Here is a 23597-nt window from a genome sequence, read left to right as displayed (position 1 = left end):
CACACCGGGGCTTGTACAGCTGGGATCCCTTCTCAGCCCCACACGCTGTGTGCCAGACCTATAGGACACCCCGCCCCCTGTACACGGGGACCCCTCCTCCCCAGCCCCACACCACAGTGTGCCCTGTGTTCTGGGGGGCACCCCAGAGAGATTGAAATGCCACCAGCTCTTAGCAGAGCGGCCCCTGTGTTTCGAGAGGTGGTGCACATTGATCGTGCCTTGGTGCACAGCACAAAATTTATTCCGCACACGGATGGGGATAATGTGGGGCCGGTGGGGACGGAGCTGCCCAAAGGTGCCGGAACCAGGCAGGCCCAGGGAGGTGGCTAAAAGACCAGAGCATCCCTCGGGCCCCCGCCTTGCGCCCCCTTTATTCCCCGGGCAGCCCTTCAGCCCCACAATCTGGGGTCTGGACCCATAAGACACCCCCCCAACCCAGCACACGGATCCAGACCCATAGGACACCCCCTCAGCCCCACACACTAGAGCCTGGACCCATAGAGTGCTCCCCAACCCGCACACTGGGGCCTGGACCTATAGGACACCCCCAACCCAGCACATTGGGGTCCAGACCCATAGGGCCCCAGTGTGTGGGGCTGAGGGGGTGCCCTGTGGGTCCGGGCCCCACTGTGCCGGGTCGGGGGGCGCCCCCTGGGTCTGGGCCCCAGTGTGCTGGGTTGGGGGGTGCCTTGTGGGTCCGGGACCCAGGGTATGGGTTGGGGGATGCCCTATGGGTTCGAGCCCCAGAGTGTGGGGCTGAGGGGTGCCCTACGGGTCCGGGCCCCAATGTGCCGGGTCGGGGGGCGCCCCCTGGCTCCAGGCCCCCATGTGTGGGGCGGCGGGTTCCCGGGGCGCCGCGCCGCGGGTCAGTTTCGTTTCCCGGCGGATGCGGGGGGGGGGGGGGGATCGAAACCGACCCGGGGCCGCGGCTGGTTTCGGTTCCCGGCCGGGGGGGCGGAGCCGGGGGGGATAAAAGCGGAGCCGGCGGCGGGGCCGGGCGGAGCGGAGCGAGAGACCCGCGGGCTGCGGACATGGTGAGTCGGGGCGGGCGGCCCGCGGGACACAGGGGGGCGGCCCGCGGGCCGGAGCGAGAGCGCGGAGCGGCTGCCTGCCCCGGGGGGCCCAGCCCCACCGATCCGCTTCTTCCCCCTCCCTCGCCAGGCCGGGCAGCGGCTGCAGCCTGGATCCCTGCCCCTGCCAGCCCCACATCTCCTGGTGACCCCCAGATCCAGCGCCCCACGGCCCCTCCCACCGCATCTCTTAGTGACCCCCAGATCCAGCGCCCCACGGCCCCTCCCACCCCATCTCTTAGTGACCCCCAGATCCAGCGCCCCACGGCCCCTCCCACCCCATCTCTTAGTGACCCCCAGATCCAGCGCCCCACGGCCCCTCCCACCCCATCTCTTAGTGACCCCCAGATCCAGCGCCCCACGGCCCCTCCCACCCCATCTCTTAGTGACCCCCAGATCCAGCGCCCCACGGCCCCTCCCACCCCATCTCTTAGTGACCCCCAGATCCAGCGCCCCACGGCCCGTCCCACCGCATCTCTTAGTGACCCCCAGATCCAGCGCCCCACTGCCAAGGGCACCCCCTAACCAAGCACACTGGGGTCCAGATCGATAGGGCACCCCCTGGGTCCTGACAGCTCCGGGGCTCTGACTCCTTGAGGGGAGGGTGCCCGATCCCCCTGGGTCGGATGGCTCTGGGGCTCCGAGTCCCTACAGGGTGGGTGCCTGATCCCCCTTGGCTCTGATGGCTCTGGGGCTCTGACTCCCTGAGGGGCAGGTGCCCGATCCCACTGGGTCCTGACAACTCCACGGCTCTGACTCCCTGAGGGGCAGGTGCCCGATCCCCCTGGGTCCTGACAACTACACGGCTCTGACTCCCTAAGGGAGCAGGTGCCCGATCCCCCTGGGTCCTGACAGCTCCAGGGCTCTGACTCCCTGAGGGGCAGGTGCCCGATCCCCCTGGGTCCTGACAGCTCCAGGGCTCTGACTCCCTGAGGGGAGGGTGCCCGATCCCCCTGGGTCCTGACAGCTCCAGGGCTCTGACTCCCTGAGGAGTGGGTGCCCGATCCCCCTGGGTCCTGACAGCTCCGGGGCTCTGACTCCCTGAGGGGCGGGTGCCCGATCCCCCTGGGTCCTGACAGCTCCGGGGCTCCGACTCCCTGAGGGGCGGGTGCCCGATCCCCCTGGGTACTGACGGCTCCGGGGCTCCGACTCCCTGAGGGGTGGGTGCCCGATCCCCCTGGGTCCTGACAGCTGCGGGGCTCCGACTCCCTGAGGGGCGGGTGCCCGATCCCCCTGGGTCCTGACAGCTCCGGGGCTCTGACTCCCTGAGGGGCGGGTGCCCGATCCCCCTTGGCTCTGACGGCGCCGGGTGTCTCCTCCCCAGGCGTTGTCGCTGCGGGTGACGCTGCTGACGGGCGAGACCCACACGGTGGCGGCCTCCGGCGCCACCCCCCCTGGCGGCGTTCAAGGCCCAGCTGGCCCGGCAGACGGGGGTGCCCGCGGCCCAGCAGCGGCTGGCCTGCCCCGACGGCGTGGAGCTCCGCGACGGCTCCCGATTGGCCGACTACCCGCTGGCGCCCGGCGACACCGTGCTGCTGATGGTGAGGAGGGAGGAGCCCTGCCCCGTTTTCGTGAAGAACCCCAAAGGCCGCACCAGCACCTACAGCGTCCTGCCCTCCGAGGGGGTCGCCTCCTTCCGGGCCCGGGTCCAGCAGCAGGAGAGGATCGACGCCGGGCAGTTCTGGCTCAGCCTGGCGGGGAAACCGCTGGAGGACGGCCACACCCTGGGGGACTACGGCGTGGCCCCCCACTGCACCATCTTCCTGCACCTGCGGCTGCGGGGGGGCCGAACCCCACGGAATGGTCCTGCCTCCCTGCCCCCTTCCTCGGGTCTGATCTCGACTTCGTAGCTACACCCCCCTCGCCCAGCTGTGGACTCGTGGAGGGGGGACCTCTTGAGGTTCGGGGTGGAGCGGTGCCCGGATCTGACACTTATGGGGTGCAGAGGGGGCACCGGGAGAGGGTCCTCCCTCCAGCTCCTCCTCCGCCGTCCGTCCGTCACGCTCCAGCCGGGCCTGGTGGCCAACCTAAGACTGGGCTGGAGAACGTGGTGGAGATATCTCCCATAGCTTCGCTCAGCTCCTACATGGGAACGAGGACCTCCCGACCCTCCCCGTCTGTTGTGCGACCTTTTGTGGTGCCACTTGTGTAGCAAGTTGTGTGTGTTGTGGGTCCCCTGGAGGGCCGAGTGGCCGACGTCGGGCTGGGTTGGAGAACGTGGTGGAGATATCTCCCATAGCTTCGCTCAGCTCCTACATGGGAACGAGGACCTCCCGACCCTCCCTGTCTGTTGTGCCGCCTTTTGTGGTGCCACTTGTGTAGCAAGTTGTGTGTGTTGTGGGTCCCCTGGAGGGCCGGGTGGCCGACCTCCATCTGGACTGGAGAACGTGGTGGAGATATCTCCCATAGCTTCGCTCAGCTCCTACATGGGAATGAGGACCTCCCGATCCTCCCCGTCTGTTGTGCGTCCCTTTGTGATGTCAGTTGTGTAGCAAGTTGTGTGGGTTGTGGGTCCCCAGGCACAGCGGGAGGGAGCCAGGTCCCAATTCTGGCGGACCAGGCGGCCCGTTGTCACCGATCGGACTCATCACCCCGCCATCATCCCGAGACGGTCTCCCACCCGTCCCCGTTGCTGCTCCCTGGCGGTGTGGCGGCCGATGTGTGCCATCCCGGGGGGGGCGGGTCTGGAGTGAATAATTGCTTAGGGGCGGGGCTAAGGTCCGCCCTCCCACCAGGGGCGTGGCCTGTGAAGCAACCAGCAGGCGGATCTGGCCCCGGCCGCTAGGAATCCTGCTTGGCACGCTCCCGGGACCCTGCGCAAGGCGTTGCTGCCCCGATGTCTGTGTCCCTTCGGCTTCTCCTGCCCACCCTGGCAAAGGGAGGGGGCTACTACAATTCCCAACACCATGATCTGTGGTCGGGACTGTACGTGGGGACTCAGCCGGCGATGGGGGGGTGTTACGCCGGGCGATGGGGGTATGTGGGGGGGTCAATAAAGAAATCGCCTGACATCCCGCCTCTTCTTTTCGCGGCTGACTGGGAGCAACCCTGCTGGGGGGCTGGCCCCCCAAAAAGAGAGGGGGTCCCCCCGGTAATTTTTGATGCAGGGGCCACTCCAAGAATTCAGTGAGTGGGCAAGGGTCGGGCTCTTCCTACGATTTGAACAGAGGAGGTGCCGGGACTGGGATGGAGGTCGGGTGCAGGAGGGGGCTCGGGGTAGGGGAGTGGGGTGCGGGAGGAGGTGCGAGGTCTGGCTAGGAGTTGGGGTGAAGGAGGGGGTGGTGACATAAGGCAGGGTGTGTGAGGGGGCGTGGCTGCCGGAGAGGCTGCTGAGTGGGAGGGGGGATGCAGGAGGGGGTGCAGGATCGGGGAGCGGTTTGGGGTACAAGGTCTAGGAAGAGGTTTGGGTACCAGAAAGGGTCTAGTTGACCTGGAGGAGTTTGGGGGTGCAGGTTCCGGGAGGACCTTGTGACCTGGAGCAGGAGTTTAGGGGGTGCAGGAGTTTGGGGTGCAGGGTCTAGGAAGAGATATGGTGCTGGAGAGGGTGTGGGTGACCCAGAAGAGTTTGGGGGTGCAGGATCTGGGAGGATGTTGTGACCTGGAGCAGGAGTTTAGGGGGTGCAGGAGTTTGGGGTGCAGGGTCTAGGAAGAGATATGGTGCCGGAGAGGGTGTGGGTGACCCAGAAGAGTTTGGGGGTGCAGGATCTGGGAGGATGTTGTGACCTGGAGCAGGAGTTTGGGGTGCAGGGTCTAGGAAGAGGTATGGGTGCCGGAGGAGTTTGGGGGTGCAGGATCTGGGAGGGAGTTGTGAGCAGGAGTGTAGGAGGGGGTGTAAAGATTTGAGCGGTGACCTGGGGAAGGAGTTTAGGGTGCAGGGTCTAGGAAGGGGTGTGGGTGCAGGAGAGGGTGTGGGTGACCCGGAGGAGTTTGGGGGTGCAGGTTCCGGGAGGACGTTGTGACCTGGAGCCGGAGTTTAGGGGGTGCAGGAGTTTGGCGGGTGACCTGGGGAAGAGATTCGGGGTGTCAGGTCTAGGAAGGGATACGGGTGCTGGAGAGGGTGTGGGTGACCTAGAGGAGTTTGGGGGTGCAGGATCTGGGAGGGAGTTGTGACTGGGAGCAGGAGTGTAGGACAGGGGGTGTAGGGATTTGGGGGTGACCTGGGGAAGGGGTTTAGGGGGCAGGGTCTGGGAGGGGCCATGGGTACAGAAGCAGACGTACAGAAGGGTCGATGACTGGTCCCAAAAGTCCACAGCTCTCTGGGGCGTCTCCCCCCCCCAATCCTGCCGGGCCCGATTTCCTCCTCCATCCCCCCCCGGTCCACTTCCGGAGTTGAGACCCGCCTCCTACCCGGCCCGGGGAGCAATCTAGGACCCCAAATCCCTTCAGGTCGGAGGAGAAGGCAGTTTGGGGCCCAGCATCTAGGGCACCGGTACCCCGCTGGGAACAGAACCCCAAAGACACCCCCCTGGCGTGCAGGCACACACACCGACGCCCCCCCGGGTAGCGCTGAGTCACACGGGCCTGGCTCGTGAAGAGCGGTGACCGAGGAGGGGACCCCGTCGGATTTAGGGGGTCGCCGGCGAAAACCCCTCGACGCCGCGTTTCCAAGAACCCCGGAGCCAATTCGAACCCCCGAAAAACGTGTGGGCAACTTGCCCCCCAACCGGCCCTGACTTCAGCCAAACGTCCAAGCCGGGGAAGATCGTTTTGGGGGGTCCTGCCCCTCGAAGGCCAAGAGCCGGCAAACTTTCCATCCCTGTGGGGCGGGGGTCTTCGGTTCGGCGCTCTCCCCGGCCGTGGGACGTTCCCTGGCTGGCTCCTTCGTGTTGGGGGTCACACGGAGTCCGAAGGTCAAACACGGGCAGAACCGGCTGTTTGGGGGAGCCCCCGACGCTGAGGGAAACCTCCTGGGTGGCTTCCTTTGGACATTTAAACCCCACAGATTACCCCCTAGCCCAGTGGGTCCCAGTAGGGCCATTGTCCCCCGGTGGTCCGCCACGGTACTGCAGGAGGTCTGTGGGAAGTTTAAAAATACGGCTCGGGCCCACCACGACGCGTCAGATCCTTTCGTTTCCTCTTTTCTCTCTCTCTTTTCTTGGTTCCCTCTCTCTCTCTCTCTCTTTCCCTTTTCTCTCTTTTTCTCTTTCCCTCTCTTTTCTCTGTTTTCTCTTTTCCCCCCTCTCTTTTCTTTTCACTCTTTCCCTTTTCTCTCTCTCTCTCTCTCTCTCTCTCTCTTCTCTCTTTTCTCTCCTTTTCTGTAGTTTCTCTCTTTTCCCCTCTTTTCTCTTTTTTTCTTTTCTCTTGTTTCTCTCTCTCATTTTCCCTCTTTTCTCTCTCTCTCTTTTCTCTCTTTCCTATAGTTTCTCTCTCTCTCTTTTCTATTGTTTCTCTCTCTTTCCCTCTTTTCTCTCTCCATTCTTTTCTCTTTTTTTCTTTTTTTTCTCTTCTTTCCTATTGTTTCTCTCTCTCTCTTCCTCTTTTCTCTCTCCATTCTTTTCTCTTTTTCCCTCTTTTCTCTCTTCTTTCTTTTCTCTCTTCTTTTCTATTTTCACTCTCTCCTTTTCCCTCTTTTCTCTCTCTTTTTCCTATTGTTTCTCTCTTTTTTCTCTCTTTTCTATTGTTTTCTCTCTTTCTCTTTTCTCTCTATTCTTTTCTCTTTTTTCTTTTTTCTCTCTTCTTTCCTGTTTTTTCTCTCTCTTTTCTCTCTTCTTTTCTCTTTTCTTCTTTCTTTTCTATTGTTTCTCTCTCTCCTTTTCCCTCTTTTCTCTCTCTCCCTTTTTCCTCTCGTCTTTCCTATTGCTTCTCTCTCTCTTTTCTATTGTTTCTCTCTCTCCTCCCTTTTCTCCTCTTTTCTCTCTTCTTTTCTCTTCTTTCTTTTCTGTCTTCTTTTCTATTGTTTCTCTCATTTTCCCTCTTTTCTCTCTCTCTCTTTTCTTTTTTCTCTTTTTTCCTATTGTTTCTCTCTCTCTCTTTCCCTCTTTTCTATTCTCTCTTTCTCTTTCCCTCTTTTCTCTCTCCATTCTTTTCTTTTTTTTCTTTTTTCTCTCTTCTTTTCTATTTTCTCCTTTTCCCTCTTTTCTCTCTTCTTTTCTATTTTCTTTCTCTCCTTTTCCCTCTTTTCTCTCTCTTTTTTCTCTCTTTTCTATTGTTTTTCTCTTTCTCTCTTTACTCTCTATTCTTTTCTCTTTTTTCTCTCTTCTTTCCTATTGTTTCTCTCTCTCTTTCCCTCTTTTCTCTTCTCTTCTTTCTTTTCTCTTCTTTTCTATTGTTTCTCTCTCCCCTTTCCCCTCTTTTCTCTCTCTCCCTTTTTCCTTTTTTCTCTCGTCTTTTCTGTTGTTTCTCTCTCTCTTTTCTTCTCTCTTTTCCTTTTCCCCTCTTTTTTCTTTCTTTTCTCCTCCCTTTTCCCCCCCTCTCTCTCCTTTTCCCCTCTCTCTTCCTTTCCTCCCCCAAAGAGGGGCAGTCCGTGAATTTTTAATCGATTGAAAAGGGGTCCGTATGCTCCAAAAGGCCGGGAACCCCTGCCGTACTCTATATTTCTAACTGTGCATACAATGGTGATCTGTCCCCCAAAATACAGATCCAGCAATCTGGGCCGTTAAGATTGAGGGGGGACGGGGGCGAGTTTGTCCCGAGTGGCGTCGAGCGAGGCGTATTTGTGGCCACGCGTCAATTCCACAAAACACCAGTGTGTGAGTGTGTGTGTGTGTGTGTGTGTGTGTGTGTGTGTGTGTGTGCGCGAAACCGACCCACTTTTGATCACGCCGATTTCTGGCGCGCGCTCTCTTGCAAGCGCCGGGCCGGAGTCTCAGTGCATTCCAGCAATCGCTTACCGGTCTCCCCCCAGCGGGTCGTGCCCCCCACGGCAGCTGCCTCGTTCATGCGCCAGGCCCCATTAGCCCGACTCGAGCGGCATTCACGGCTTCCCTTCCCTCTCCGTCTTTATTGATCGCGTCCTGCACCAGCTGCTCCATTAGGCCCGCCCTGCGCCGGGTCAGGCTGAAACGGACGAGGTCGGTGCGTTTCGCCGAGCCTGGGGCTGGTTTTCGGGCCTCCCTCTCCCAGGAGGGAGCAAATTGTGGGCGTGACGTAGACGCATCCGTGCTGTACAGATGGGCAGCGTCGGGCGCTCCGGGGCGGTGTGTGTGTGGGGGGGGGATCCCTCCAGATGCCACAGAGGCGGGCGACGACTTCTTGGCTCTTGGGGAGGTTCAGAGCATGAACCCGCAGCCGGGAGAAGTAGAGGCGAGACAGGAGAGGGAGGAGCGCCCCCCAGCCTGCTTGCAGATGGAGAAGGCCCCACGGCGGGGGCCCGGGGCTAGGGGCTGCTGGCGTTGCTTCTGGGAGTTCTGGGACTACGAGACCCCCAAAGTGATGGTGGTGAAAAGCCGCAAGCTGGGCGTCCTGTACCGAGGGGTGCAAGGGCTGATCCTGTTCTATTTTGTCTGGTAGGGGCCGGGCCGGGGGGCTGGGCGGGGTGGGGGGAGCAGAGGGGCAGGCCGGGGGAACGGCGAGAAAACACACCGGGAGGGGGGGATCGGGGCAGGGCAGAAGAGGCGAGGCAGGAGGGGGGCCGTGTCCGCGGCCTGGCCCGGGGGCAGGTCTGGCCCCTGCCCTGAGCAACGGGCTTTGATCCTGCCTCATCTTCCCTTGCCGGGACGGGGGAGGGAAAGGCAATTCTGGGTTGCAGGGATGTGTGTGTGTGTGTGTGTGTGTGTGTGTGTGTGTGTGTAACTGACCAGAGAATGGGAGGGTGTGTGTGTGTGTGTGTGTGTAACCGACCGGGGAATGGGAGGGTCTGTGTGTGTTTGTGTGTGTGTGTGTGTGTAACCGACCGGGGAATGGGAGGGTGTGTGTGTGTGTGTGTGTGTGTGTGTAACCAACCAGGGAATGGGAGGGTGTGTGTGTGTGTGTAACCGACCGGGGAATGGGAGGGTCTGTGTGTGTGTGTGTGTGTGCGTGTGTGTGTAACCGACCGGGGAATGGGAGTGTGTGTGTGTGTGTGTGTGTGTGTGTGTAACCGACTGGGGAATGGGAGTGTGTGTGTGTGTGTGTGTGTGTGTGTGTGTGTAACCGACCAGGGAATGGGAGGGTGTGTGTGTGTGTGTGTGTGTGTGTGTGTGTAACTGACCAGGGAATGGGAGGGTGTGTGTGTGTGTGTGTGTGTGTGTGTGTGTGTGTGTAACTGACCAGGGAATGGGAGGGTGTGTGTGTGTGTGTGTGTGTGTGTGTGTGTAACTGACCAGGGAATGGGAGGGTGTGTGTGTGTGTGTGTGTGTGTGTGTGTAACTGACCAGGGAATGGGAGGGTGTGTGTGTGTGTGTGTGTGTGTGTAACTGACCAGGGAATGGGAGGGTGTGTGTGTGTGTGTGTGTGTGTGTGTGTGTGTAACTGACCAGGGAATGGGAGGGTGTGTGTGTGTGTGTGTGTGTGTAACTGACCAGGGAATGGGAGGGTGTGTGTGTGTGTGTGTGTGTGTGTGTGTAACTGACCAGGGAATGGGAGGGTGTGTGTGTGTGTAACTGACCAGGGAATGGGAGGGTGTGTGTGTGTGTGTGTGTGTGTGTGGTGTGTGTGTGTGTAACTGACCAGGGAATAGGACTCTGTGTGTGTGTGTGTGTGTGGTGTGTGTGTGTGTAACTGACCAGGGAATAGGACTCTGTGTGTGTGTGTGTGTGTGTGTGTGTGTGTGTGTGTGTGTGTGTGTGTGTGTGTATAAAACTGACCAGGGAATAGGACTGTGTGTGTGTGTGTGTGTGTGTCTGTGTGTGGTTTCCCGTTAGAGCGTTTTGCTTTCTTCCTCTCCGCCACCATCCACACCAGAACCATTTTTAAAAATTTCATCCCATCATTTTCCGTCAAAACGTTCCTCTTCTTTTTTGTCGGCCCCGTTGTCGGCCGGGAGTTGCAACGGAGCAAAATGTCTCCCAGGGGATTTCGATTCCTCCGGTTCCCTCTTTCCTACACCCCTCGCTGTCGGAAACCAAGTCCGTCCATTTGGGTGGGTTATTCCTTTTGGAGGGAAGCGTTTCTTTCCATCGGAGGGCAAAATCAGTGATTTTTTTTGGCCTCTCTCTCTTGCCTGGCCCCCGTTTGATTTTTCGGTGGGGCAGTGGCCCGACCCAAAAAGACGCCCCATATCTGGTTTCTTAAAACCAGACGTGTCACAGGAAAAAGGGCGCCTGAGCCCGAAAAACCAGCCATCCTCCCGGATCAGTCCATAACTAGATTTTGCCCCAACCACACGCAGTGGCTGATCTTTCAGGATCTCAAAATGTAGCTGTAAAAAGAAATGCGAAAAGGCGAGCGTCGAACGTGTTAAAGACGCGTCAGGGGTGGGCGAGTTAGTCTGTACAGAAAAAACAACAAATGGTCGGGTGGAACAAAACACGTCAACGGCATCACGAGCGTCCGTGGTACAGCCCACTTCTTCGGATGAAACGTCAGATTAAAAACTCCAGGCATCTGAAGAAGTAGGCTGTGCCCACGAAAACTCACGATACCACGAAAGTGTTCAAGGAATTCAATTTGGGTCCAAGTGCAATGTGGAAGCAGCGCTAGACAACGCCCGATGTCACGTTTCTGGTGACTTCCGAATCATCGAAAGGCTCCCCGGAGTCTGGCGAGAACATGCCGGCGATATATAGGTTCGGAGAGCCGGGCAGTCGAGACGGTGGAGAGGAAAAGAGGCGAGGACAGGAACGAGACGAAAACGGTGGCGTTCCCAGGACCGCCATTGGTCTGCCTGTGGAAACGTGCAGCCACAAGATGGTGCCCCGTCGCACGCTCGGTCACGTGGGCAAATCCCCAGAGCACGACTCGGTTCCTCGCCGGTAGAAGGCAGGTTGAACGCTCCCGAGAAGGCTCATCGGACGTGTCTTCCAAGGTGCATTGTCAGTCAAGAACAACTCGCTGGGCCGTTCCGCACGGGCCCTTTGCAATGTGCCGGCCACATGCGTCCCTCAGCCTCACACCCACTGCCACAAGAGTGCGTCACGCTACATGCCCCCCTGTATCCTGACAAGTACGAGACGTGCGTAGGAATTGTGTGAAATCAGCAATCCTTTTTTTTCTCTCTTTTGTTGTTTCCCCATCTCTCTTTTTCTCTTTTCTCTCTCTCATCCTTTTTTCTCTTTTCTTTTTCTCTTTTTTCTTTTTTTCTTCTCTCTCTTCTTTTTCTTTCTTTCTCTCTTTTTTCCTCTTTCTTCCTCTTTTCTTTTCTCTCTCTTTTTTTATGGGCACCTCGCCTGGTATACTTTGTGCCGGCAGATCTAAGGAAGTGATTATTCCCCTTTATTCGGCTCTGGTGAGGCCACATCTGGAGTATTGTGTCCAGTTCTGGGTCCCCAATTACAGGAAGGCTGTGGACGCATTGGAGAGGGTCCAGCGGAGGGCGACCGAAATGATTCGGGGGCTGGAGCACACGACCTATGAGGAGAGGCTGAGGGATTTGGGTTTGTTTGGTCTGCAGAAGAGAAGAGCGAGGGGGGATTTGAGAGCAGCTGTCAACTCCCAGAAGGGGGGTTCCACAGAGGATGGCGAGAGGCTGTTCTCAGTGGGGGCAGACGGCCGAACGGCTCCCCCGTGCAACGCACGGTGGGGCGTGCGTGGCACGAGGGAGCGGGAAGGGAGACCCCGCCCACCTTCGCACCTGTGAGATGGGAATAACTGGATCCAGGGCAGGATTCCGACTGGGCCCCAAGAAGTCACGTTGCACGGCCCAGCAGGACGCCGGCGGCCTCGCCAGCTATTGGATGCAGCCAATAGGCCAGGCCAGGGGTTCCCAGCCTGTGGGCCGCAGATCCCTGGGGGTCCACGATGGTACTGCAGGGGGTCCAGGGGAAGTTTAAAAATAAGGATCAGGCCCAATGTGGCGGGTCCGACCCTTTCTTTTTCTTGCTCTTTTGTTGTTTCTCCCACTCTCTCTCTTTTCTCTCTCTCTTCTTTTTCTCCCTTTTTTTCTGTCCCTTTCTTACTTTCTTTCTCTTTTATCCTCTCTCTCTCCTTTTTTCTTTCTTTTGTCTCTTTTCTTTCTTTTTCCCTCTTTTTTCTGTCTGTCTTTCTTCTCGCTCTTCCTTTTCTTTATCTTTTTTCTCTATCTCTTTTTCCTCTTTTTCTCTTTTATTTTCTCTCTTTTCTCTCATCTTTTCTCTCTTCTTTTTCTTTTTTCCTTTTTCCTCTCTCTTCTTTTCTCTGTTCTCTCTTTCTCGCTCTCTTTTCTTTTCTCCCTCTCCTTTCTCTCTTCTTTCTTTCCCCATCTCTTTTCTCTCTTTTCTTTTCTTTCTTTTCTTTTTTCCCCATCTCTTTTCTCTCTTTTCTTTTTTCCTCTCTCTCTCTTTTCTTTTCTCTCTCTCCTTTCTCTCTTTTCTTTTCTTTCTTTTCTTTTCTCCTCTTTCTTTCTTTCTTTCTTTCTTTCTTTCTTTTTTCCTCCTTTTCTGTCTCTCGTTTTTGGTCTCTTTTCTTTCTTTCTTTCTTTTTTCCTCCTTTTCTGTCTCTCGTTTTTGGTCTCTTTTCTTTCTTTCTTTCTTTTTTCCTCCTTTTCTGTCTCTCGTTTTTGGTCTCTTTTCTTTCTTTCTTTCTTTTTTCCTCCTTTTCTGTCTCTCGTTTTTGGTCTCTTTTCTTTCTTTCTTTCTTTCTTTCTTCCTCCTTTCCTCCTTTCCTCCCTTCTTTCTTTCTTTCTTTCTTCCTCCTTTCCTCCCTTCCTCCCTTCTTTCTTTCTTTCTTTCTTCCTCCTTTCCTCCCTTCTTTCTTTCTTTCTTTCTTTCTTTCTTTCTTTTTTCCTCCTTTCCTCCTTTCCTCCCTTCTTTCTTTCTTTCTTTCTTTCTTTCTTCCTCCTTTCTTCCTTCCTTCCTTCCTTCCTTTTCTTTCTCTCTCTCCTTTTCTCTTTTCTCTTTTCTCTTTTCTCCTTTTCTATTTCTTTCTTTCTTTCTTTCTTTCTCCCTCCCTCCCTCCCACAGGGAGAGGGTGGGTCCACAAAATGTCAATAGATTGAAAAGGGGGCCGTATGCTCAATACACCCCCTATCTGAGAGCCGCATGGCCGGTAGCATTGGTAGGTAGGGGATTCTGTCCTCAGAGCAGATCGGGCCGTGTTTCTCCGGGGCGGGAGAGCAGACAACTCACCATGCCGGGGCCCAGGGGACAGTGCGGGGCTCCCAAGGCCAGCAGGAGGTGGGGATGGGGTGTCCCTAACACTGTCCCCCCTACAGGTACGTGTTCATCGTCCAGAAGGGCTACCAGGAGCGCGAGACGGGCCCCGAGAGCTCGGTCGTCACCAAGGTCAAGGGCGTCACCCGCTCGCCCAGCCGGGTCTGGGACGTGGAGGAGTACGTCAAACCCGCCGAGGTGAGGCTGGGGGGCCGGCCCCCTCCCCCGCCAGGCTGCGATGTCGCCCCTCCCTCACAATTTTGTCTCCCTGACGCCCCCTCCACAAAGCAGTGACCCCTCCACTCCGTCATTGTCCCCTCAGGGCTCCCCTTGAACCCTGCGGGGGGGTGGGGGGTGTAGCAGGATCCAGCGTGGGGCGCGCTGGCCCATCTCCCCCACCAGACCCAGAGCTGCCTCCCCACAGCTGGATTGGCTCCTCCAAATCACCAGCTGGGGGGGCTGTGCCTGGCTCATCCAGCCCCCCACACCCACCCAACCCGCCCCTCATGCAGTCAAGTTTGGCCCTCCCAGCCCTCCCGAGAGTACCTCTCTAGGACCAGCAGGCCCCAGGCTGTCTGGCAGTGAGCATCACCCACAGCTGGGGGGGTAGCACCTCCCTCAGGGGCACTGGGCGCCATGGCTTGGGGGGGGGAGGGTCTCCCCACGGCAAACGCGCCTCCCTCTCTCCTCCTGTCGGCACTGCAGGGCGGCAGCGTGTTCAGCATCATCACCCGGGTGGAAGTCACCCCCTCCCAGACGCTGGAGACCTGCCCCGAGGTGAGGGGAGGCTGGGGGGAGCGATGGGGCAAGGCCCCTACTTGGGGGGGAGGCGGGAGAAATGAGGCAGGGGCTTGCCCTAGTGAAAGGGTGTGGGGAGGGCGCTCTACACACGGCGCATCTCGGATCACGGGGGGGGGAGGGAGAACGGCACAGTCCAACTCCCCCCCTCCCCCCCTTCGCAGCCCCCACCCCCCAGGACCCCCCTGACCTTGGTTTTGGTCCCCACAGAGCCAGGAGGTCCCTCACGCCGCCTGCCGTGCCGACAGCGACTGCCTGCCTGGGCACATGGACATGCTGGGCCACGGTGAGCCTGCGGGAGACGAGAGTCGTCCCCCCCCCTTCCCGGGCACTGCCCCCAGGGCCGCCCGCTCAGGCCGTCCGTCTGTCCCCACAGGGGAGAGGACGGGGCGCTGCGTCCCCTATTACCGCGGGCAGGGGAAGACCTGCGAGGTCACCGCCTGGTGTCCCGTGGAAGACGGACACACGGTCAGGTAGCGAAGGGGAGGGGGGCGTGGGGCGGGGCCTGGAGCCCCACTGAATTTGGAGCCCCATAGGGCTGCATAGTTTGCATGGCGGGAGGGAGGATTCTGGGAGGGATGACCCTGTGAGGGTCAAATCACAGCAAATTGCGTAGAAATAGGGCTCCTTCCAGCCCCAAAGGGGTGTGTGGGTCCCCCAAACCAGTCCCACAGGCCCACGAGAAGTCACACAAGCAAAGCCACTTGGACACACCCGCCTTCCCTGGGCCCCAGCCAGCCCCGCTCCTTCCACAGGCGAGAGGTTATGAAAACCCATCGCCCCTGATCAGAGGAGGTGCTCCCAGGCCCAAAAGCGTTCGCTAGGCGGATGCTGTAGAATTTAACAGCGAAAAGTGAAAGAAAGAAAATTGACTTGAAATAGAAGAGAAAAGAAGGAAGGAGGCGGGGGGGGGGGGGGAGAAGAGAAAGAAAGAGGGAAGGAGGCAGCGGGAGGCGAAGAGAAAGAGAAAGAAAGAACAGTCAAGGGAAGGAGGCAGGAGAAGAAAGAAAAAGAAATTGATTGGAAATAGAAAAGAAAGAGGCAGAGAAGGAGAAGAAAGAAATTGACTAGAAAGAAAGAAAGAAAGAAAGAAAGAAAGAAAGAAAGAAAGAAAGACGAGGGAGGGGGAGAAGAAAGAAAGAAAGAAAGAAAGAAAGAAAGAAAAAGGAAAATGGAGGGAAAGAAAGAAAGAAAGAAAGAAAGAAAGAAAGAAAGAAAGAAAGAAAGAAAGAAAGAAAGAAAAAGGAAAATGGAGGGAAAGAAAGAAAGAAAGAAAGAAAGAAAGAAAGAAAGAAAGAAAGAAAGAAAGAAAGAAAAAGGAAAATGGAGGGAAAGAAAGAAAGAAAGAAAGAAAGAAAGAAAGAAAGAAAGAAAGAAAAAGGAAAATGGAGGGAAAGAAAGAAAGGCAGGAGAAGGAGAAGAAAGAAAAAGAAATTGATTGGAAATAGAAAAGAAAGAGGCAGGAGCAGAAAGAAAAACTAGAAATTGGAAAGAAAGAAAAATAAATCGACTGGAAATGGAAAAGAAAACAAAAGAAAAAGAAAGAAAACATCTAGACTACAAAGAAAAGTCAGAAAAAGATACGCAAATTGCGTCCCGTTTTCCACTTTTCTTTCAAAAGAGGCTTTTCTGAAATTTGGCGCGTCTAATATGGTGCCAAATTTCGGAAAAACCTGTTCTTCTGAGCCATCCTCTCTTCCACGTAAAATGAGGTTTGCAGGGATGGGGAAAGAATGCGTCCGCTTTTTTGGAAATTCTTCCGAAAAAGCAGACGCGTTCCTTAGATGGGGCATTGCTTTTCTGGGATAACTCCAGTATCCCAGAAAAGAGCTGCAGTCTAGATGTAGCAAAAGAAAGAAAGAAACTTGACTAGAAATTGAAAAGAAATTGTCTAGAAAGAAAAAAATTGACTAGATTTGACTAGAAAGAACTTGAACTTGACTAGAAATGGAAAAGAAATTGACAAGAAAGAAAAAGATTGACTAGAAATGGAAAAGAAAGAACTTGAACTCGACTAGAAATTGAAAAGAAATTGAATAGAAAGAAAAAAATTGACTAGAAATTGAAAAGAAATTGACTAGAAAGAAAAAAAATTGACTAGAAATTGACTAGAAAGAACTTGAACTTGACTAGAAATTGAAAAGAAATTGACAAGAAAGAAAAAAATTGACTAGAAATTGACTAGAAAGAACTTGAACTCGACTAGAAATTGAAAAGAAATTGTCTAGAAAGAAAAAATTGACTAGAAATTGAAAAGAAATTGACTAGAAAGAAAAAAATTGACTAGAAATTGACTAGAAAGAACTTGAACTGGACTAGAAATTGAAAAGAAATTGACTAGAAAGAAAAAAATTGACTAGAAATTGACTAGAAAGAACTTGAACTTGACTAGAAATTGAAAAGAAATTGACTAGAAAGAAAGAAATTGACTAGAAAGAACTTGAACTCGACTAGAAATTGAAAAGAAATTGTCTAGAAAGAAAAAATTGACTAGAAATTGAAAAGAAATTGACTAGAAAGAAAAAAAATTGACTAGAAATTGACTAGAAAGAACTTGAACTCGACTAGAAATTGAAAAGAAATTGACTAGAAAAAAAAATTGACTAGAAATTGAAAAGAAATTGACTAGAAAGAAAAAAAATTGACTAGAAATTGACTAGAAAGAACTTGAACTTGACTAGAAATTGAAAAGAAATTGTCTAGAAAGAAAAAAATTGACTAGAAATTGACTAGAAAGAACTTGAACTTGACGAGAAATTGACTAGAAAGGAAGTTGCAATTAAAGTTGTTCAAGGGCCCACAGTAGATACAAGAGTTACAAAGTTCCTGGTGCAGACCTACGGTAGAGATGGAACAATCTGTGATCTTAAAAGTCTCTGGAGTGCAATCTTCGGCCGGATGGGCCTTTAGTCCTTCGGGGCAGATTTCATGGCAAGGACGCTCCTGTGCAGGGAATCCCATTGTTCTCGCTGGGCGAAGGCTCTGGAGAGTGTCCCATGAGCAAGTCACCGGCCCACGTCCGTTTCTTGGCCACCAGTTCTGTGGGTCGACAGATTCACAGCAAAGTCCCTTGGCTACGGATTGCCCCATGGGAGGTGCATTGTCAGTCAAGTGCTGTATTCCTGACTAGCCGCCCTTCCACAACAGGCGGGCGAGGCCTGTTGGCATCTCTCAGAGCTGGGTAGAGGGGAACAAGATACCCATCCCAGAAGGGGCGGGCGCATAAAGGGGATTTGGGTTTCGGCGGGGGCAGGGGCCGGCATTTGTGGCCGTGGAAAGACGCTTTAGGGAGGGGACCCCCGTTCCCAGCGAGTGGCTGACTCTGGTTTCTGCCCTGGCCAGCGAGTCCCTGGGGGAGATGGCCGCCCAGTTCACCATCCTCATCAAGAACAACATCCACTTCCCACGCTTCCGGTTCTCCAAGTACGGCCCCGCCCCGGAGCAGTGACCAGCGAACGGACGTGCCCAGACCTGGCAGTGCCAGTCAGGAGCCGCGCCGGGCGGGGGTGGGAGGCACTGGCATGGTGGGGATGGTGGTTGGGGCTGCCGGGTTACGTGGGTACAGCCGGCGGGCGACCTGGCTGGAGGCCGGCCCCCTAGAGCCGGCCTGGCACTGCGGCTCAGCACCCTCTCAAGACGGCTGTGGGGTGCGGGTATAGGTGTCTGAAAACATGGCTCTACAGCTGGGCAGGTGCATAGGGGGGTGTTTGTGCACAGGTGTGTGCACACCTGCCTGGGAGTGCCTGCACCTGCACAGGTATATGTGTACACAGGTGTGTACCTGCACAGGTGTGCATACTTGTGTGTGTGTGTGTGTGTGTGTGTGTGTGTGTGTGTGTGTGTGTGTGTGTATATATGCACCCACACAGGTATGTATGCACCTACCTGGGAGTGTCTTTACCTGCACAGATGAGTATTCACAGGTGTGTACTTGCACAGCTGTGCATACCTGCATGTGCGTGTATGCACCTGCATAAGTATGGGTATGCACCTGCACAGGTATGGGTATGCACAGCTGTGTACCTGCACAGGTGTGCATACCTGCACAGGTGTGTAGCAGCACAGGTGTGTATGCACCTGCATGGAAGTGTATGCTCCTGCAAAGGTATGCACCTGCACAGCTGTGTACCTGCACAGGTGTGCATGCACCTGCATAGGAGTGTATGCTCTTGCACAGGTATGTATGCACCTGTACAGGTATGTGGACCTGAACAGGTGTATATGCATCTATTTGGGCGTGTCTGCACCTGCACAGGTATGTATACCTGTATGTGTATGCACCTGCACAGGTGTATATGCATCTACCTGGGAGTGTTTGCACCTGCACAGGTGTGCATACCTGTATGTGTATGCACCTGCACAGGTGTGTGGACCTGCATAGTTGTATATGCATCTACCTGGGAGTGTTTGCACCTGGACAGGTGTGCATACCTGTATGTGTATGCACCTGCACAGGTGTGTGGACCTGCACAGGTGTATATGCATCTACCTGGGAGTGTTTGCACCTGCACAGGTATGTATACCTGTATGTGTATGCACGTGCACAGGTGTGTATGCACCTACCTGAGAGTGTCTGCACCTGCACAGGTATGTATACCCACAGGTGTGTACTTGCACAGCTGTGCATACCTGCACGTGCGTGTATGCACCTGCACAGGTCTGGGTACGCACCTGAACAGGTCTGGGTATGCACAGGTGTGCATACCTGCACAGGTGTGTATGCACCTGCATGGAAGTGTATGCTCCTGCAAAGGTATGCACCTGCACCGCTGTGTACCTGCACAGGTGTGCATGCACCTGCATAGGAGTCTATGCTCTTGCACAGGTATGAATGCACCTGCACAGGTATGTGGACCTGCACAGGTGTATATGCATCTACCTGGGCGTGTCTGCACCTGCACAGGTATGTATACGCACAGGTGTGCCTACCTGCATGTGTATGCACCTGCACAGGTGCATATGCACCTGCCTGGGAAGGTCTGCACCTGCACAGGTGTGCACACCTGCCCAGGGTCCGGGGGCCTGTGGGTCACATGGAGGTCCACGTGGCATGTTGTTCCCTTGCACGGTGGGGGGCAGGGGGAGGCTACTCTGCAGCTCCGGGCGTGTCTCCCCAGAGGGAACGTGAAGGACGATCAAACCGGCTACCTGAGCGCCTGCACCTTCAACGAGACCACGGCCCTCTACTGCCCCATCTTCCGCCTGGGCTCCATCGTGGAGCAGGCGGGTGAGAACTTCACGGCCTTGGCCGAGCAGGTAGGGTGCGCGGGGGACCCCTTACCCGGCCCGGGGGGGGGGGGGGTTGAGTGGGGGGTCCGGCCAGTCCTGCCCTTCTCTGGGCCCCCTGCAGGGCGGTGTGGTCGGGGTGATCATCAGCTGGGACTGCAACCTGGACCTACCCCGCTCGGCCTGCAACCCCCGCTACTCCTTCCGCCGGCTGGACCCCAAGGCGGCCCGCGGGTCTGTTGGCTACAACTACAGGTACCTGCTCCCGGGCAGTGCCCCTCCCCGCCCCGCAGCACCCCTGCCCCGGAGCCTCGCTCGGCTCTCACCCCCCTGCTCTCTCCTGCCCAGGTTTGCCAAGTATTACAACTGCAACGGGACCCGGGCCCGGAGCCTGGTCAAGGCCTACGGCATCCGCGTCGACGTCATCGTGCACGGCCAGGTGGGGAGAGAGTTCTGCCTGGCGCCGACCTGCCTGCCACCTTCCTCTCCTGCATCGGGGCTGGCACCGGGGGGCCCGGCCTGGCACCTTCCTCTCCCGCATCGGGGCTGGCACCGGGGGGCCCGGCCTGGCACCTTCCTCTCCCGCATCGGGGCTGGCACCGGGGGGCCCGGCCTGGCACCTTCCTCTCCCGCATCGGGGCTGGCACCGGGGGGCCCGGCCTGGCACCTTCCTCTCCCGCATCGGGGCTGGCACCGGGGGGCCCGGCCTGGCACCTTCCTCTCCTGCATCGGGGCTGGCACCGGGGGGCCCGGCTGGCACCTTCCTCTCCTGCATCGGGGCTGGCACCGGGGGGCCCGGCCTGGCACCTTCCTCTCCTGCATCGGGGCTGGCACCGGGGGGCCCGGCCTGGCACCTTCCTCTCCTGCATCGGGGCTGGCACCGGGGGGCCCGGCCTGGCACCTTCCTCTCCTGCATCGGGGCTGGCACCGGGGGGCCCGGCCTGGCACCTTCCTCTCCTGCATCGGGGCTGGCACCGGGGGGCCCGGCCTGGCACCTTCCTCTCCTGCATCGGGGCTGGCACCGGGGGGCCCGGCCTGGCACCTTCCTCCCTTACACTGGGCCTGGCCCTGTCTGGCACCTCCCTCCCCTGCATCGGGGCTGGCACCGGGGGGCCCGGCCTGGCACCTCCCTCCCCTGCATCGGGGCTGGCACCGGGGGGCCCGGCCTGGCACCTCCCTCCCCTGCATCGGGGCTGGCACCGGGGGGCCCGGCCTGGCACCTTCCTCCCCTGCATCGGGGCTGGCCCTATGGGACCCTGCGAGGCCAGGCCGGGCCCCGTCGCCAGCTCCCCTGCCCAGTTGGGGAAGGCCGACACCTCTCTCCTACTGCCTAGGCGGGCAAGTTCAGCCTGATCCCCACCATCATCAACCTGGCCACGGCGCTGACCTCGGTGGGAGTGGTGAGTACGTGCCAGGGCGCTGCCCCCATCTCCTGCCCCCCCCCAGGGCTCTCTTGGGCACTGACCCCTTTTCTCTGGTCTCTCTCCCCACCCCCAAACCAGGGCTCCTTCCTCTGCGATTGGATCTTACTGACCTTCATGAACAAGAACGAGGTGTACAGCACCTGCAAATTCGACCAGGTACCGTCCCGGCTCCTTGCTCCTGCCAGGCTGGGAGGGACCTACCATGGCCCCCTTCCCCGGCACGGTGGTGGGGGGTTACTGTCCACATCACAGCACAGCTGGAGCAAAGCCATCCCGGCTCCCACCACTAGACTCCACTGCCTCTAGTGAGAAATCCTAGCAGGAAGCCATGGACCAAGCCTGAGTCATTAACTGCTCCCTCTCCTCTATCCGGCCAGATGTCCAGTTGTGTGGAGAAGACCCCACCAGCAGGCACCATGGAAGACGCCTGCCCCGGCTGGGTCTCTCGGCCGGCCCCCCGGGTTCCAGACCGCTCTGAGCTTCCTCCGCCCCCCCACCTGCTGCTGTGACATTGTCGGATGTTAGTAGGCATGGCGAGGCGGGGGGGTGCTCCAGATTCGGGGCCGAGGGCGGTGGCCAAGGAAAGCGCCCACTTTGCCGACTCAACTTCCGTGATGCCTGTGCTTGTAGGATTTTGGTTTGCGAAGTTACGCCGACGGTCCCGGCCCTCGTTTTTCGACATTTCGCTCTGGGAGAGGGCGGCAAGGGTCCGCCCCTACTTGCGAGGGGTGGTGGCGTGAAAAATGGCCCATAACAGCAGCCAAGAAACTTCTGAATTCTGCTAGTTGCTTCCAAAGGACCATGGCCAACTTTGTTGAGCACGGGACCGGCTCCCTCCGGGCAGGTCTCTTCACCCAGGAGGACAAAGGATTTCCCTCCCCGTGGGCAAAATTATGGATGGATCCTGCCTCCATCTGTCTTCATGCCTGCTCTGAACTTCAGCCGTATCTTCATGATAAAGGACTCGGAAGGATTGGTTGACCCATCTTGACATCGGACGTACTCTGGAGACGTTGAAGCCGGCAGTTTGTTCCGTCTCGACGAAGAGCCTTCATCAGAACCTTGGGGATTGATGTATGTCACGAGCTTCCTTTAACGACCCTACGCTCAACCTTTTCTTTCTTCTTCCTCAATAAACCCGTAGATGGTAGATTCTAGAGGATTGGCTTGGTGGGTTCTTTTGGGGCAGATCTGAGGCCTACGTTGACTGGGTGGGCGGGCCCTTCGGGACTGGAAGAACCTGTTTGGATCGGGTGAGGTGGGTTTTCAGACCATATTACCTGTGGAAACAGTGGGACTGGTTGGAGTACAGCCAATGCTGGAGTGTCCAAGGGAATTTGGGGCGATTGTTCATAGCACACTAGAACTGGAAGTGGCCTCAAGAGGTCAAGTCCTGTCCCCTGCCTTCATGGCAGGACCAAGCACCGCCTAGACCATCCCTGGTAGAAGTCTACCCAATCTGATCTTCAATATCTCCAGTGACGGAGACTCTACAACCACCCTTGGCCATTTATCCCAGTGTTTCACCACACGGACAGGTAGGAAGTTTTTCTTAGGGTATGTCTAGACTACAGGGTTTTGTCGACAGATACTGTCGACAAAGCTTCTGTCGACAAAGAGCGTCTAGACGACATCCAGTTCTGTCGACAAAGCAAGCAGCTTTGTCGACATAGCAGTGTGGACGCAAAGGACAGTATAGATGCAATAATGCCTTCTATCGACAGAACTCTGTCGACAAAAGGCGTTACTCCTCGTAGAATGAGGTTTACATACGTCGACAAAATGGCTGAGTTTTGTCGACGTTATGTTGACATAACTCAAAGGCAGTGTAGACGCAGATATAGTTTTGTCAACAAAAGTCCACATTTGTCGACAAAACCCTGTAGTCTAGACACACCTTTAATGTCCAACCTAAACCTCCCTTGCTGCAGTTTAAGCCCATTGCTTCTTGTCCTGTCCTCAGAGAACAATTTTTCTCCCTCCTCTTTGTAACACTTGAAAGCTACTATCCTGTCCCTTCTCAGTCTACTGTTATCGAAACTAACCAAACCCAATTCTTTCAGTCGTCCCTCATAGGTCACGTCTTCTAGACTAATGGTTCCCAACCTTTTTGAGCATACGGACCCCTTTTCAATCGATTAAAATTTCACGGATTGCCTTCCTTTCCTGCCAGAGAGAAAAAAAAGAGGAAACAAAAAAAAGAGAAAAGAATAAGAAAAAAGAGAAAGAAAAAAGGGATACAAGACAGAAAAAGAGAGTAAAGGAAAGGAGAAAAAAGAGAGGATGTCTACAGTGCAGGCTTCATGTGCAAGAACCTCTTGGCAGAACAAATCTTCCGCAAACATGTCTTGTACAAAAGCGCATCCACACTGCAAAAGCGCCTCGAAAAAGCAATACGCTTTGCGCAAGAGCGCATCCAGCCTGCCTGGACACTCTCTCAAAAAGGAAACTCCGATTTCTATTTACAGAATGACCACCAAGGCACCTGTGCTTTTTTCGATTGTCTCTTTTTGCACAAAAAAAAAACCCGTTCCCAGCCCCACACGCCTTTTTGCGCAAGATCCCCATCCACACACATCTTTTTCCAGGCCCCGATCTTGCGCAAAAAGGAGTTATTCCTCGTAGAAGGAAGAATACCTACACTGGAAATCCCGCCGTTCTTTCATTTTACTTACGGAAAAACGTGCTTGAAGAGTGGACGCTCCGCAAGTTTTTGCGGAAAAATGGCCGTTTTTGCCTCAAAACGCTGTAGTGTAGACCTAGCCTAAAAGAGAAAAAAGAAAAGAGAGGAAAACAGGAAGAGAGAGAGAGAGAGAGATTGAAAGGGAGAAAAAAATTTAAAGAAAAGAGGGAAACAAGAAGAGAGAGAAAAGAAAAGAAAAAAATACAAGAGAAAAAAGAAAAGAGGGAAAAAGGAAAAAAGAGATGGGGAAAAA

The 23597-nt window shown here is 55.9% G+C and overlaps 2 protein-coding genes across 3 annotated transcripts; both read left to right on the top strand.

Moving 5' to 3' along the window:
* The first annotated feature begins 156 nt into the window (after positions 1 to 156).
* LOC142818415 (ubiquitin-like protein ISG15) lies at positions 157 to 4073 on the top strand. Its single transcript, XM_075897784.1, is given in 3 exon segments — positions 157 to 273; positions 2395 to 2460; positions 2462 to 4073. Coding segments are annotated over 3 exon segments (642 nt in total). The 3' UTR covers positions 2921 to 4073.
* A 3289-nt stretch (positions 4074 to 7362) lies between these two features.
* P2RX2 (purinergic receptor P2X 2) lies at positions 7363 to 21702 on the top strand. 2 transcript variants are annotated; one of them, XM_075897868.1, is made up of 12 exons: positions 7363 to 8515; positions 13276 to 13411; positions 13919 to 13990; positions 14222 to 14297; positions 14388 to 14484; positions 17354 to 17434; positions 19129 to 19267; positions 19362 to 19492; positions 19586 to 19676; positions 20572 to 20637; positions 20740 to 20817; positions 21039 to 21702. In XM_075897868.1, exons 1-12 carry the CDS (start codon positions 8286 to 8288, stop codon positions 21168 to 21170), a joined length of 1329 nt encoding a protein of 442 aa, XP_075753983.1. In that variant the 5' UTR covers positions 7363 to 8285; the 3' UTR covers positions 21171 to 21702. The 2 variants fall into 2 exon arrangements, with proteins under 2 accessions (XP_075753983.1, XP_075753982.1); XM_075897867.1 differs by having other exon boundaries at positions 19362 to 19676.
* Positions 21703 to 23597: the final 1895 nt, after the last annotated feature.

Source organism: Pelodiscus sinensis, chromosome 15 (assembly GCF_049634645.1).
Source record: "Pelodiscus sinensis isolate JC-2024 chromosome 15, ASM4963464v1, whole genome shotgun sequence".
Lineage (NCBI taxonomy): Eukaryota > Metazoa > Chordata > Testudines > Trionychidae > Pelodiscus > Pelodiscus sinensis.
The sequence above is the reverse complement of the archived record's forward strand: the minus strand, read 5'-3'. Positions and strand labels throughout refer to the sequence as shown.